At 43.1% G+C, this 17,102-nt stretch overlaps 1 protein-coding gene across 8 annotated transcripts in view; it reads left to right on the top strand.

The window, feature by feature from the left end:
* Nucleotides 1–17,102, top strand: part of GRAMD1A (GRAM domain containing 1A) — a 106,052-nt gene that overhangs the window by 70,212 nt on the left and 18,738 nt on the right. For all 8 annotated transcript variants that reach the window (XM_075191653.1, XM_075191652.1, XM_075191654.1 and 5 more), the window contains 5 exons: nt 2,657–2,752; nt 3,628–3,708; nt 11,993–12,108; nt 14,097–14,229; nt 15,406–15,607. In XM_075191653.1, the coding sequence (XP_075047754.1) occupies nt 2,657–2,752; nt 3,628–3,708; nt 11,993–12,108; nt 14,097–14,229; nt 15,406–15,607 (628 nt within the window). The remainder of the gene's footprint in view (nt 1–2,656; nt 2,753–3,627; nt 3,709–11,992; nt 12,109–14,096; nt 14,230–15,405; nt 15,608–17,102) is intronic.

Here is a 17,102-nt window from a genome sequence, read left to right as displayed (position 1 = left end):
ATATGGGTTGTTGTTAATAATGTTTGTATTTGTGTATATATATGTATTAATTACAGGAGATTCATAGGCAAACCAATGGGGGTTTCCTAGTGCCTGGAAACCCCCCTTCAAGTCTGGGGCACTGTATAATTGAGGTGGCTGGACCCTGCCCCCCTTTCACATGGCTCTGCCTGAAAAGGGAGAGCTGTGTGCACCCAACAGTAGTGCAGGCAGCATTGCCCATGTATATTATGGGGGTAGGAAGAGTTGGAGAGCAGCCAAGCACTGTCTAAAATTATAGCCACGCCTCCATGCATGCTGGTCACGCCCACTGGTGGCGTGGTGTGAAAACACCCCTCTCTACAAGTTCATGGTTACTATTATCCAATTTTACATAAAACAGTTCATCCAATAGGAGTTGGTAGATGCCGATTGGATTAGATGTATTTAAGCAAAGTCAGTGGTAAGTATCCTGTCCTGATAGGATTGTAATTATGGAAAAGCAGACTTTACTTGGGATTCGTTGGCCGGCTTCCTTGCAGTGACGGGTAGATGAAGAGCAGAGCGAGAAATTCCGAAAATTCGCGTGTGTTCCACCCTGGAACGCATGCGTCAGTGGTGACTTCCTGTTTTGAGTGTGGGCGTTCCGACGCGTTTCTGGTGACTTTTTCAAGGGAAAGTATTGGCAATTGCAGTCTGTCTGGGTCTTATAGTGCCACGTTCATGACATAATTCGGATTTATTTATGTGTACATAAATAAACCATGTGGAATTGGCTAATACATGACTGAATAAACTTAAAAATACATAACCAAGATTGTCCTGTCCACATTAGGTGCAGATATATTACATTACATTTTTCTATAAGTTTTTGTAGATATAATTGCGGAATATTATAATAGAAGACACATCATATAACATAAAGGAAGGACTTGGCCTGTATACAGATTATACCTATAGTGACTTATTACTTTCTGTTAGGTCATTGTCTTAGACCGTTTTTTCTAATTATTGTGATGGACTAGTATCCGAGTAATCTGCTTTTCCATAATTACAATCATATCAGGACAGGATACTTACCACGGACTTTGCTTAAATACATATAATCCAGTCGGCATCTTCCAACTCCTATTGGATAAACTGTTTTATGTAGAATTGGATAATCGTAACCATGAACTCTGAGTATTAGCGTGTTCGCCTCTCTAACAAGTTTCTATTAATCTGCTACATGTTATATATGTTTTGAATTCGACTTTTATTGTCTTTTATCTATGATGTTTCACAGCTGTTTTTAACCATCAGGCACATGAAAATAAACCTTACTTTTAGACACTCAATCTCCCATAATTAATACATACATACATACATACATACACTCCACATTAACAACAAACCATATTTCATATCTTTTCTTTTATCTTTTCTTTTATATCTTTTATCTTTTTCATATCTTTTTTGTATAACATGAGCGCTGGATCAACCTTTTGAATCCTCTATAATAACAACAGGTTAGGATCGCCTGCAAGATACTTAGCTGGTAGTTATACAGGAGTTATGTGCACCTCTCATATTTTTTACATGAATACAATCTGGGGAAAATGTCTCCCAATGCGATATCTTTAACGATTTTACCAATGACTGAAAGTCCCGCTCAGCAGCCGATTCCTCTGTACACACTGTACACGTTTTACAAGGTCTACCTTCAGACCTGTGATCTTCATCTGTCATAACCATCGGCTGAAAAGATGGTGACTCTGCACACACCATAGAGATCTATGGACACTGCCGGTCCTGAGTGCATACACACTGCACTTTTAAGCCGATTTAAGAATGAAATCAAACGATACGATGGGCTTTGGAACGATGATCGTTCATCATTGGAGGGTACACACTAATGCGATATCGGGCCGAACGGTCGATTATCGTGTGATTATCACAGTAATCGGGTGAAAAACCTGTAGTGTGTACCCAGCTTTAGTGTGGAGACTCTGATCTTTACACATATTAATTGGATTTATCACCATCTATTTGTCCAACTGTCCATCAATTGTATAACCACACAATTTTCAGAAAGTGGACAAAATGTCCACCCATAGCCTGGGTGAAGGGGGGGGGGGGTACCTCTAAAACAAGCTTGTATTGTATCTCCCCATGTCTTAGGAACAGAGGAAGAATCTCCACTTTTAAACAAGTTGCTTGATTTAGGTGAGGCTTGGTCCCATTAAAGTAAAAAAATAAAGTTAATTGTGAGTTAGAACTCTAATCCTTGGGGAGGTGGGGGATTCAGTTAGCCGCAAAGTGTTTCCGAAATGTCTGTGACAAGGGAAAATGAGTAAAGATTTCTGCCGTTATTGCCGGCAACGTCCTTGGGCCAAATTAGTGCAATTGAATTCCCCCCCTTTATATTGGCCTTAATGTTTCATTCAGAATTTAAACCCTTCGGAGCTTCAACCTTTGACCAAACCCTAGATCAATCATAAGTTCAAGAATCCCAAATACTACTTCAAGCAGAAGTCCGAACTATAACTATGGACTATGTAACATGTTTATCATTAACAGAGAAGCTCTAGATCGGTAACTCTAATAAACGGACCAGCTCAGACCTTTAACGACATTGGCTCGCTGTTAGTTACGTAGGAAATTCATGGTGTTCATAAGATATTTTCCTACTTTCCAGATCACTATCCAGCTGAAAGAGATACGATGCATTAAAAAGGAGAAAACAGCGAAGGTGATTCCTAACGCCATCCAAGTGTGCACCGAGAGCGACAAGGTGGGAACACGTCCAATCACATCTAATTACGGTGTGGGGGGGGGGGGGGGGGTATTTTCTGCACATATTGACATTTCCATTGTTAATTTGCAACAACATATAAGGAATTAGAGTCTTAGAACTGTTCATATGGGTAGATAATCCTGTAGCCAATCAGAACATTCACCGGCTAGACTGTAGCCAATCCGAGCTTACTGGTCGATCAGTTGACTGAGATTCATGGAAGCCAGCTGTAGATTTGCAGCTGCAGTAAGCTCATAGTCCAGTATGTAACGGTTTGTGTCCTGGAGAAAACCAGTGTGTCTCACCAGTCTAAACTCTTCAATAAATGTCCCGAAACCAGTCTGAGATGTTCTAGGCTCGGTCCCTGTGCCCTTCAGGTCAGACCTCTTACCTGCTCACTCCTGGAATAAACCGGTGGATATACACTGCCGTTCCCCGCTATTATCAGCCCGAGTGACACAATCGATCATTGTTATCACTGAGCTTCTTGAACTTTGGCCTCATTGTAGCTCTCAGAGCAGCGTTATCAGTACAATTAAGTCCACGATTTCTACCTGAGCTGTCATAGACCTGGCAGCTCACACAAAGACCGTCTTTCATTTCTCTCCTGACTTCCGACATGTAACTCCTCTGCGTTGTGTATGTCCTCAGTGTCCTGTCTGCTTGTAGAGATGTTGCGTGTCCCGTGTATGTGCACTGGGTAAGATTTATATGTGCCGGGTGTTTTGTCAGGGTAACACATGGGTACAATGTTCTACGCTGTGCGTGGAGACCTATTCTCTATCTGTCTCGGTCAGGATACCTCTGTCCATGTATTTATGATTTAATCCCTTAATTCTATTTAAAATCTCTTGTCTGTCCCCCGTTTTTAGCATTTCTTCACCTCTTTCGGGGCCCGGGACCGCTCCTTCCTGCTCATCTTTAGGCTGTGGCAGAATGCTCTGTTAGATAAGGTAAGAGGATATACTGTCCTGGATCTTGTTGGTACTAACAACAGCTGAATTGAACATTAAAGGTCACCTACACAAAGTAGGCAGACATTTTTCTCTGGGATGAATCCATATTCGGAGTGTGCTGCCGCTCCATTTATTGGGAAATAGGGACATTACTGAGTTTGTACACGGTCAAATCCTGTAGATTGTAAGCTTTTGGGCAGCGCCCTCGTACCGTTTTGTCCATACCGGGTCTTGGTAGATTACTGTGTTTGTAATGTTCTGCGGAGTGGGCATGAATACAAATGAATGTTAATGACAATAGTTATTGTGCCTGAGCCGTTATCTATAAGTGTCATTTGCCAGCCAGTCAATGTACAGTCCAAACTGGCTGATCTAGAAGCAGGAGAGTTAATTTAATGAGAGCTCCACTCTGACAGGCTGCCTCAGAATCCGCTGTTCAGTGCAACACTGCATTTTCTCCCCTAACAACCTTTATGGGGAAAAAGGCACAAGACTAACACTGTAAATGACCAGATTTAGCTCAACAGTGACTACTTAAAAATGTGTCCTCTGTACAGATACAAAGAATAGAGTTGGGGGTTTCTGAATCTGAATGACACCTGGGGGGTAAATTTACTAAACTGTGGGTTCGAAAATGTGGAGATGTTGCCTATAGCAACCAATCAGATTATAGTTATCATTTATTTAATACATTCTACAAAATGACAGCTAGAATCTGATTGGTTGCTATATGGTACAAAGTGACAGGACCTGGGCTACCCTTGGGGGCTTGGCCTGGGTCATAATGGTGGAGACTGATAGTCCCCCAGCCTCATCTGGGCCATATTGTGGGTGGGTGAAAGTGTCTGTACAGACCAATAGCTTCCTGTCGGCTAAATAGTTCTAATACATCCACTTAATGTGCCACGCCTGTGTGTGAGGGAGAAAAGTCACATTGATAACAACTGCAGCACTTAGACTTTTGTGTAAAAGTGACATCCACATAAATACATATCTATTTCCTCCTTAAAGAGTTATAGTTGTATTACAGATTGTCCTGATGATGCCACTATTTTTAAAGCTGTAATTAAATAGATGTTGTTGTGATGTCTTTTGCCACAACACTGTATTGTGATACCATATACTGCGGTAGGTATACAGCTACTGATACCTGGGTAGGTATACAGCTGAGGGGGCACCGGGCACTGTGACAGGGCCATAACTAGGGCTGTGCAACAGGGGCGGCCGCCCAGGGAGCAGCGCTGAAGGGGGGCGCAATTTAGGAATATTTTAGGTTAATTTGGTTAAAATTGAGGGCTAGGGGGGCGGCATTTGTTTTTCTCACCCTAGGCGCTAGTTATGGCTCTGCGCTGTGATATATTACGTGTTAGTCAGCAGAGGGGGTATTGGGGTAATTATACGTCGTGCACAGCTGTCAGTGGAAGCACGGAGACAACGGGGTGTGACGTGTATTTGAGCCACTTCTAGACCCGTTCTTATCTCTGTTGAATCTCGTGATTTATGTTCAACTTGCAGGAGCCGCTTCCACAGACTGCCGTCTGGGTGTTTACCTTTCTCAGATGGCAAAGATACGACACCTATATGTCCAACATGTGCTCCCTGAAACCAGTTTCATTACACCCTAAATACCGGGAACCCCCAATATGTCACATGACCCAGCCAGCTAGCGTCTCACAACTTGGGATAGATTTACTAAAACCTTCTGAAAAGGAGAAGTAGAGATGTTGCCCATAGCAACCAATCAGATTCTAGCTCTCATTTATTGAGTACATTCTATAAAATGAGATCTGGAATCTGATTGGTTGCTATGGGCATCGCCTCAGCTTTTCCTTTTTAGAAGGTTTTAGTAAATCTTCCCCCTAGAGCTACTTTGTATGGAGCAAAGTGGTTGATTTCAGGAGCCACAAACAAGTCAGAGTTTAATGTGGCTCGGTCGTAATCACCCAGTTAGTGATTAACATATTGATTAGTGATTGACATATTGTGCTTAGAACTAGGGATGTGCACCGGCGACTTTTGGTGTCTCGTGTTTTGTGTTTTGGATTCGGATTTGCTTGAGGTTTTGGGTTCGGATTTGTCTCGCAAAACACCTGCCGAAAGGTTTTGGTTCGGATTTAAGGTTTTGTATTCGGATTTTTTTTGAAAAAAGCATAAAAAGTTCAAAAATCAAGTTTTTGGGCTTATTTTCACTCCTACGCTATTATTAACCTCAATAACATTCAATAACAATCATTTCCACTAATTTACAGTGTATTCTGAACACCTCACAATATTGTTATTAGTCCAAAACGTTGCAACGAGGTAACTTTCTGGACTGCGTAGTGGAGTGGTCCCCACAATTTAATAAGAAAACCATCAACTGGTCTTAATCGCACCAATAAATGTATCTGGACTGCGTAGAGGAGTGGTCACCACAATATAATTTAAAAACCCTGAACTTGTATGAATCGCACCAAATAATGTACCTGGACTGCGTAGAGGAGTGGTCACCACAATATAATTAATAAAAAACCCTCCACGGGTCTGAATTCCCCCCAAAAAAATTCTGGACTGCGTAGTGGGGTGGCCCCGGTACCCAATTTGATACAGGGGCCACAATATAATTAATACACCCTCAACTGGTCAGAATTCCACCAAACAAGTATCTGGACTGCGTAGTGGGGTGGCCCCGGTACTAAATTTGCTACCGGGGCCACAATATCTCCTCCAAGTTCCAAGTGTAGTGTTTATAACGTATTTACACTACACTAATTCTAGCACGTCAATACCTCTTGTTTTAAATAATGACAGGGCATTTAACTTTTGATTTAATTTTTTGAATTTGTTGACATTTAATTTTACTTTTTGAACATGGCAAACGACTGTTGAATGGTCATAATGCCAAAAAAAGAGTTGCAAAATGGAATTGTCCTTGGGCCTTCCCACCCACCCTTATGTTGTTGAAATAGGACATGCACACTTTAACAAACCAATCATTTCAGCGACAGGGCCTACCAAACAACTGTGGCTGAAATGATTTGTTTGTTTGGGCCCCCACACCAAAAAAACAATTCATCTCTCCCTGTACAGACTAAACAGGCTCTACTGAGGAAAGATGTCGTCCTCATCCTCAACCTCTGATTCCTCTCCCCCTACAGTGTGTACTTCCTCCTCCTCACACATTATCAATTCGTCCCCGCTGGATTCCACAACCACAGGTCCCTCTGTACTATCTGGAGGGCAGTGCTGTACTTCATTGAGGAATTGATTATTCATTTTTATAAACATCATTTTTTCAACGTTGTGAGGAAGCAACCTCCTTCGCCGCTCACTGACCAGGTTCCCCGCTGCACTAAAAACTCTTTCCGAGTACACACTGGAGGGGGGACAACTCAGGTAAAATACAGCCAGTTTGTACAGGGGCTTCCAAACTGCCTTTTTTTCCTGCCAGTAACAATATGGACTGTCTGACATGTCTATTTGGATGGTGTCAGCAAAGTAATCCTCCACCATTTTTTCAATTGTGACAGCATTCAATGCAGCAACAGTAGACATGTCTGCAATGATTGGCAGGTCCTTCAGTCCGGGCCAGATGTTATCAGCATCCCCGCCAGCGGGTCTTTTAGGAAAACTGAGCTTTTTCCTCGCAGCTTTATCCTCCAAATTTTTGTTTTCCATTATATGTAGCACAAGAGAGCGTACCCCTAAGCCACACACACTCGGCAAAGCCTTTAAAAATTATATGCGGCACAGGAGAGTACCACTGGACTTATACTGCAGAATCAGTGAACTTTGTAATATTGCAGTACCACTGGACTTATACTGCAGGATTGTTTTTGGATATTTTTTTTTAATTTCTTTTTTATAATTTTTTTTTTTATAACTTTTTTTTAAAAAAGTTATAAAAAAAACTTTATAACTTGGGAATAATGGGGAAATAACAATGCCCTTAGAAGGACAGAGCACAGGACACAGCACCACTGGACTGAACAGGACACAGCACAGGACCCAGCAGCACCACTGAACTCAGAAGGACAGAGCACAGGACACAGCACCACTGGACTGAACAGGACACAGCACAGGACCCAGCAGCACCACTGAACTCAGAAGGACAGAGCACAGGACACAGCACCACTGGACTGAGCAGAGCACAGCACAGCACAGAATATAGCAGGGCAGAGGACCACCTTACACAACCTCCCTCTACCCTGATCAATGCCTGAGTGAAGATGGCGGCGGCCAGCGGGGAATTTATAGAATCCGAGTATCGCGAGATCCGACAACGGGATTATGACTCGGAGCCTCGCTTTCAGTTTTGCAATTGGCGGGAATACCCGGATCTGTCTCGGATCCGGCTCGGATCGCCAAGGTTCGGGTGGGCTCGGAATTTTAGATATCCGAGCCCACTCATCCCTACTTAGAACGGGGCCTGACAACAGCAAACAGTGACGGCAGCGATTTTGTGAGCTCTACCAATATTCATAAAAATGCAGTCTGTCTACTTACTAAGGACCCAGTGGCATTAATGTGTCCTGCCCAACCATCCAGAGGACATTTGTCCTGATTCCAGTATGCCCTGTATACCACCTGCATTGAAGGTGTGCTTTTAATGGAGGGGCCGGGGGCCCTCAATAACGATTTGTATTTTTCACATCTCCAAAATGCAACAGGTTAATTTGCTGCTAATTTCTTTGCACAAAATGTACCAAAAATCATAGTTTTCTTTTTGCACGCTCCTGACATGTCATTGTCCGTTATCTGGATAACCCTCTTTTACAACAAAAACTGAGACCAAAGGTGCTTTAAAATGGCCGCCACCCCTTCTGTTCTAATGTTATAGGGGGCTGAGGAGCACGTAATCGAATATTAATAATCCCTAACAACTGTCAGGCAGTGTTTAATCATCGCTTTCAGATCTTATCGCCACATAAATGAAATCAGTGTTTGTTTAAAGGCAGACGGTTTAATTTCATTACCAGGGTTGTGTTCCTAATTACACACATCACCCTGTGAATAGCTAATTACTATCTGCAGCAGGAGCAAACGGTTTTTTATTTTTAACCCCTTAGGGACATCTCTGAGTCTGCACGTTTGTTGAACATTGTCCTCGATAGGTTTTGTTTTTGCAATCATTTACAATAACCCACTAGAGATTCTCGAATCGGTTTGACAAATCTGGAAAAAAAAAGAGCTAAATATGAAAAAGTTGAACACAATGGAGTCTTCTCAAGCAGAATTTGATGCATTTTGGCAGTTTTTTCTCTTTAAAAAATTGTAACAGTAATTTTCACGCAAACGATGTATATGATTGGTGAAACGATGAAAAGTGAACGCTAGACCGGTCTTCGAAATCTCTGTATAACCAATGATATGTCTGAAAGATATTTTCTGCAAAGGTTATGGTGGCCATACTTACTGCAGTATTACTGCTAATACCGGGCAATTGGTGGGCATGTATAGCCGGAAAACAACATGTGATACCCAATAAAGGATTATAAATAGATTGATAGAGTCGTTATCGGACATGTTCAGACATGTGGGCTGTGTACGCTTCAGGATTGGCCAGTATTTGTTGGGTTTTATTGCTCAATAAAGACAAGTGAAAGTCAATATTTCTTGGTAATTTTCCCACTAGGGGGCAGTGTTCAGTTTTATTATGACAGTTTATTATGTATTTGCACAGCTTACGGAAGCTGTCTTTTATGAACATGGGTGTTTATTTAGCTTTTATGTCTATTTATTGAGTAATATCCGGAATGCAATAATATTTTTGCCTCCCAACATACAATAATGTGAGAGCTAATTGCTTCCTACAGGGGCTGTTTGTAACTTGGTTGCCCAGGGACATGTCTGTGACTGCTGCTCTCAGTTTACCCCCCAATGTTTGCGTATGATAGGCGCATCCTTGCGCTGACAATACAGCGCAGTCGCTTATCGTGAACTGTTCTCGTGGTCAATGTTTCCTGATGAATTGATAAGTTATTGGTACAGATCACATAAACTGCCTCTGTTATGTGTATATAACATGTTGCCTTTAAAGGGGGATCTACGTCTTCATATAATTCTATTTTATCAAGGCAGATTTGTTTGTTTTCGTGGCTCTTTGATATGAGAACTGGTCTACTGTATAGATTACGATATCTCCTAAAGCACAGACCTCGGTGATGATTACCACTAGACAAATCTATATGGACCATAAGCTCACGATTGACGTCTAGATCACTATGCACAGAGAACACCCTGAGCCTCATCAAAGGCGCACCCCGTTTTGCCTTCTAAATACCAGATTAGTGACCTAGAAAGCAAGACATTGACTTCACAAACAAGGCAGAAACTTAGGCTGGGTACACATTATACCAAATTTCTCCGGATACGATATCCGTAACGATTTTACTGACGACTGACAGTCCCGATCAGCAGCCGATTCCTGTGTACACACTATAGACGTTTTACATGATTTGCCTTTAGATCGGTGCTCTTTATCTGTCATAACTATCGGCCGAAAAGATCGTGACTCTGTAAACTCCATAGAGATCTATGGACACTGCTGGTGCTGAGTGCTTACACACTGCAGAATTGGAACGACATTGTTGAACAAGATTTTTAGTCCGGTTTAAAATATTAAATTAAACGATACGATGTGCTTTGGAACGATATTCGTTCACCGTTGGAGCGTACACACTAATGTGATATCGGGCCAAGCGGTTGTGTGATTCGCACAATAATCGGGTGAAGACCCTGTAGTGTGTACCCAGCCTAAGAATGCTGCATCTCTACAACATTTAGAACCCTGTTAATATCATAGTACAAATATTTTATAGAAGGACGTATGTAATATAGAATACTGTTATATCTATTAAGTGAGGATTTCTAATATTCATGGAAAATGCACTTGGTAAAGGAACTTTGAACATTTCTGATAAGATAATTTCATTATCTGAGTGTGCTCCAGAGCTGCAATTCTGCCGATGTCAGCTGCCCTTTAAATGATTACCACCCACACAGATCAGACCTATCTATTCCCCTCCCTGGGACCGGCTGACTCTGTGTCATCCTGATTGTGCCTCTCTCATCACATATATTTGATGCATCTCTTTTTGTATAAACAGAACAAGCCATAAAGCCCAATGATGGTGCAAGACTTGGAGAGAGAACTCTTGTAAGATCGAAATATAATGAATACTCAGATACTCTGTGGCTTAATTATATATATATATATATATATATATATATATATATATATATATTTATATATATATGTGTCACAATAGTTATTTTATCATACACGGTTAGTAATTTGTGTATTTAGCAGTACCAGAAATTCTGTTTATTAGCGTAGGCTGTTACTGATTAGTAATACAGTGTATATATATATATATATATATATATATATATATATATATATATATATATATATATATATTATATATATATATCTATCTATTCGGTGTTTGGTTTCTGCCTATCGTCATAGTTTGGCCACTGGGTGGCACTGTTGCTCCCCCCCCCCCACCCTATTTTCTATTTTTAAGACTGGAAGTCGGAGCTTTATTAAAGTTCCTCTGTCTGACTGTGAGATGTTGTTACATGGTAGAGCTAATAAGGTGGCTATTTAAACTAAGTTTGATTACTGTATTGGATTAAATGACTATGTTCTGTAACTCGTTGTGGCAATATGTCTGTTTTTTACCATTGCTGGATGTATAGAGATCACAGAGTCCATAGGCAAACTGAGGTGGGTGGAGGGGTTCCTAGTGCCTGGAAACCCCCCCCCCCCTCCAAGCCTGGGGCACTGTATAATTGAGTGGCTGGACCCTGCCCCCTGCTTGAAAAGAGAGAGCTGCGTGCACATAACAGTAGTACAGGCAGCATTGCCCATGTATATTATGGGGATAGGAAGAGTTGGAGAGCAGCCAAGCACTGTCTAAAATTATAGCTACGACCCCATGCATGATGGTCACGCCCACTGGTGGCGTGGTGTGGAAACCCCCCTCTACAAATCCTGCGTTTGCCCCTGGAGTCCTCCCTCCCCCCGTTCCCCTTCAGTTGACCCGTTCCACGCACTGCAGGTCAATACATGGATATACAGGGCCTGTGGCTTGTACAGTGTTCTCCTTAGTCACTTGGGTCTTGTGTCATTTTGTTATATATAGAAATTGTCGCTCTGGGAAAAAAAGATGATTTTCCACCATTACTTATACATTGGTGGCTTTGAACGACCGACGATCATAAGGTTCAGAGCAAAAACAACAGGGGATGGGTTAAAATCGTTGTCAAACTCTTGTCGTTTTCTCTCGGGCAGACGCTGTCCCCCCAGGAACTGTGGCACATCGTTCACCAATGCTATGGTACCGAGCTGGGACTGACGAGTGAGGACGAGGATTACGTATCTCCGCGGGAGTTGCTCAACGGTCTGGGGTGAGCGGCACCAGAGCTGGTCTGTTCTTGACCACCTATAGAACTCTACAATGCATTATTAATGTAACAGCCCTTTCATGGATGGTTAATAATTAATAAGGGGTCACATAATCAAAAGTTCAACTATATAGATATATATTCTATATATCTATATATAGCTTTCACAATATATATGCAGAACTTTTAGGTACTTGTCGGAACTAAAGGTATTTGAGATAAAATGCAATAGTAAGCTTTGTATGTATATACACCAGGTGTCCTTGGTTTATAGAGTTTATCCAGCTAAAACTAAAGATGATATGTGCATAGCCTGTAGGCAGTATGTATTGAAATATTGGGTCTCACGCCTTGAGGCCAACCGGGCTGACTCTACACCCAAAGGCCGTCTTCTGTCTCTGTTCACACAGCTATTTATACTCTAAGCTACAATTAGATGTCCAGCTTCTGTACAGAGCCCAGAGAATAGTCCAGGCTGTGCATAGAGGGCTGGGAGTCCACAATTGGTTCTTTTTGCATTCACACAAACTTCAGTGAGATAAGAGCCGCCTGAATTTTAGGCATGGGACCATGCCTACAATGTGGGGGACAGGTACCCTCTATAGCTCTATACCAAGCGGTCATGCAGGGCATAGTTCATTTTCAGCTTTAGGGGAAGCCCCTTTAAGATTCTCAAAGGACACGGCAGGGATCCTTGTAGAACCTGGATCAGGGGAAAGGCCACAAGACTACGGTGGTAAAATCTAAAGGGAGTCTTCAGTTGTCCGTTATTTCACCCTCATTCTAGCTGTTTTGTTTTTTTACTGTGTACCTGTCCTCATAAATTTACTTCTATGATTCATATAATCATTTTATATAGATGAGATTTGACTGATAGGGTGTTTGGGATTCTGTGGTGATGGGGAGAAGGACGAGGTAGTTGTTTAGTTGCTATAGTGAACTTTATTTTCCTTTCCAGCTGTTTTAATTAAATGTTCTCCAATGATGATGAGTGTAGGGATGACGATGAGGAGGAGTGTAGGGTTGACGGTGAGGAGGAGTGTAGGGTTGACGGTGAGGAGGAGTGTAGGGTTGACGGTGAGGAGGAGTGTAGGGTTGACGGTGAGGAGGAGTGTAGGGTTGACGGTGAGGAGGAGTGTAGGGTTGACGGTGAGGAGGAGTTGAGGAGGAGTGCAGGGACGACGGTGAAGAGGAGGAGTGCAGGGACGACGGTGAAGAGGAGGAGTGCAGGGACGACAGTGAAGAGGAGGAGTGCAGGGACGACGGTGAGAAGGAGTTGAGGAGGAGTGCAGGGACGACGGTGAGGAGGAGGAGTGCAGGGACGACGGTGAGGAGGAGGAGTGCAGGGACGACGGTGAGGAGGAGGAGTGCAGGGACAACGGTGAGGAGGAGGAGTGCAGGGACGACGGTGAGGAGGAGGAGTGCAGGGACGACGGTGAGAAGGAGTTGAGGAGGAGTGTAGGGATGACTGTGAGGAGGAGGAGTGGTGGGACGACGGTGAGGAGGAGTGTAGGGATGATCGTGAGGAGGAGTTGAGGAGGAGTGTAGGGACGACGGTGAGGAAGAGTGTAGGGATGATCATGAGGAGGAGTTGAGGAGGAGTGTAGGGACGACTGTGAGGAGGATTGTAGGGATGACGGTGAGGAGGAGTTGAGGAAGAGTGCAGGGACGACTGTGAGGAGGAGGAGTGCAGGGACGACGGTGAGGAGAAGGAGTGCAGGGAGGACGGTGAGGAGGAGGAGTGCAGGGAGGACGGTGAGGAGGAGTGCAGGGACGACTGTGAGGAGGAGTTGAGGAGGAGTGCAGGGACGACGGTGAGGAGGAGGAGTGCAGGGATGATGAGGACGAGTGTAATTTTCATATTCATCTATACTGACCCTTTAACACTTGCACATAAAACAAATGTTGAAACCACTTTTGTACGTTCTGTCATGTGACACAAGTGGGAGGAGCTAGTGAGTATTCAAATAGAACTGAATTATTCCTTTTAGTGTCAGCGAGGAGTTTCCTGAAGGAACAGATCTGAGCGACACGTCCTCCCGAGACACAAAGCTGAGCACCAGCCCCAAGCTGCCATCCAACGACTCCTTCGCCTCACTTGCCGGCAGCGAAGGGATGATAGTGGTAAGACCCTCATTCCTGCAACCACACCATAGAAACTACCAACGCTGGATTTGGGGGGGGGGGAAGGGTGGCTCAGGGCAAAGCAGCTGAGTTATAACATCTCTTAACATTTTTTTTCCCATGAGACAAGAAGTTCTTTGTTACCAACAAGAGGTAACATGGTCGGGGTCCTACCTGGACTTCCTGCTCCATGGCTTAAAGTAAATAAATGTGTTTTTTGTAAACGTGCATTATTGATATAAACCTCATTGAGCCTTGCAGCCCTCTGCCCCAAGGGTATTCAAGCCTTTCATGATCAGAGCTACTTCATACCTTATCACCCAGACCAGATTTAACTAGAGATGTTCACTGTGTTCTGTTTTTAGTTTTGGATCTGAATTAACTTCGTGTTTTGGTTTTGGTGTTTGGATCCCGATTCCCCCTCCCCCTCCCCCTCCCCCTCTAAAATCCCTATTTTTTTTTTGCTAAAATCACATATTTTTGCTTTCCCCCCCCTACATTATTATTAACCTTAATAATACAAATTTCAAGTCATTTGCAGTCAATTTTGACCACCTCACGGGTCACAATATTATTTTAATACACTTTCAAACAAAGACTGCAGATTTAGAAGACCAAGCCTGCCAGACCTATTCAGCAATGACAATTAGCAATGGAGCAATGGAGCTCTCCTCTTTGTGTGTTACCTATATAACACAGTACAATGTGACTGCAGATTTAGAAGACCAAGCCTGCCAGACCTATTATTTGTATTTCAGCAATAACAATTAGCAATGGAGCAATGGAGCTCTCCTGAATGTCACTGTAGACTTTGAAGAACACTGCTACCCCTCCTCTTTCTATTCTACCTATGACGCTGCCCAACTGCAGTAGAGACTGCCAAGAACTGTGCTACCCCTTCTGTGTCCCTCTGTGAAATGGCGCTAGATCGCCATGGAGGGCGGAGCTTATAGAATCCAAAACTCGTGAGATCCGAGATCTGATGACATAACGATGACGTTTTGCATCGTTTTCAATTTCCGAGGGTGCGTGAAAGTACTGAGCCGGCTCGGTTCGGTTCTCGGATCGGCTAAATTCGGTTCTCGGGGAACCGAGCTGAGCATCTTTAGATTTAACATGCTGCTGATTTAGTGACGCCATCGTTACATGTAGTGATGATATAATATTACCTTTCAGCCAGCAGAAGACATGACCGGGCAGTCAGACGCTCTGTCGGACTCTCAGCTGGACGGCTCCTCCAGTCAGACAGTGACTCCTCTCTCGGAGATGGCCAGCTCCGGCCTGCTGGACTCTCTCCCTGCCCTGGACATCCTTCCCAGCGAAGAGCTGCCCACTGACGCAAGCAACAACTCCACCCCTAGTTCCACCCAGGACGAAGGTCAGTCTGCTCATTATAGTGTTATAATTAGCATCACTTGTGCATTATATGTATAATCTCCTGTAAAATATATATCTGCATAAATGGTGAGTTATGTCATCACTGCAGTGCTCAGTTGTGCACTATAAGTAATAATACCTACTGTGTATTATTATTATTACAGATATTAGAAGTCACTTTGGAGATGAATGACCTTTATAAAAGCACTCAGCTGTGGTTTCAGAATTCTTCGTCGAGTTATAAGATCCGTGTTATTAACAGTGGAGGGTGCGTTATCCTATATATAATATGGTCATACTGAACAAATCATCTCCTCCAGAAACTCCGTATTGCATATACTATGATATTTCTTGCTGTAAGCTATATAGGATCTAATGTACCAGTGCTGTAAGTGATAAGGATATAAGAAGAGAGAATCCTGTATATGACCATATGAAGACATTAGATCACAGACATAATGCGTTTATAAAGGGCACCGAACTCAGAAATGACTTTGAATATTCTATTATTCAATGGATTGCTGAACTCGCCAGTGGTATCAGAGTCATCGGGGCGCCACTTTTCTTTGTTGGGTATTTATAAATGTAGACCAAACAAATTCAGAGTGAAAGGAAAAGACAACAGTGTTGGAATAAAAGATACAAAGTAACAGATCAAGCCAAACCACAAAAGAGGTTTTGCTTAAAGGGGAACTCCGCCTTCCAAGAAATCTATTGTGCAGACATACCTGTTTGGTTTTGAAGCCCTTAGATACGACAGTAGTTCTGCTAGATACAGCTAAATCCAGTGTGCAGGGATTAGCTTATCTATTGTAGTAACCAATGGCAACGAGAGTAAACAAATCTGCCTGGACAATCTCTGAAGGTGGAGTTCCCCTTTAATACTGAATGCCTGTAGCCGAGTCAGAGGACCCAGAGGGAACAAAACAAAGCAATCAAAGGTAGGGGAGGAAGCCGTAAAAGAATTTCAAAGAGCGCAAGTGGAAACCATTCGTAGAAGAACCAGCAACCTGAAGTCTTAATCCAGCGGGGTAATAAATAATCACATTCACCCCCTGAGTAAGTTCAGGTTGATGGCCAATTGGATTGCAACCAGCACTGAATATGATTTACTTTTATTTTGGGAATAATATTTATTTAGAGATTGGACCATCCCCATATCCCAAACCAAACCGAGAGCAAATCGTAAGGCATAGGCAAACCGAGGGGGTTTTCTAGTGCCTGGAAACCCCCCATTCAAGCCTGGGGCACTGTATAATTGAGGTGGCTGGACCCTGTCCCCGCTTCACACGGCTCTGCTTGAAAAGTAGTGCACGCAGCATTGCCCATGTATATTATAGGGATAGGAAGAGTTGGAGAGCAGCCAAGCACTGTCTAATATTATTGACACTCCCCCATGCATGCTGGTCACACCCACTGGTGACATGGTCTGGAAACCCCCCTCTACAAATCCTGCGTTTGCCCCCTGTAAGGGGCGGTCCCAATGGTTTTAACTC

Source organism: Mixophyes fleayi, chromosome 11, assembly GCF_038048845.1.
Source record: "Mixophyes fleayi isolate aMixFle1 chromosome 11, aMixFle1.hap1, whole genome shotgun sequence".
Lineage (NCBI taxonomy): Eukaryota > Metazoa > Chordata > Amphibia > Anura > Limnodynastidae > Mixophyes > Mixophyes fleayi.
The sequence above is the reverse complement of the archived record's forward strand: the minus strand, read 5'-3'. Positions and strand labels throughout refer to the sequence as shown.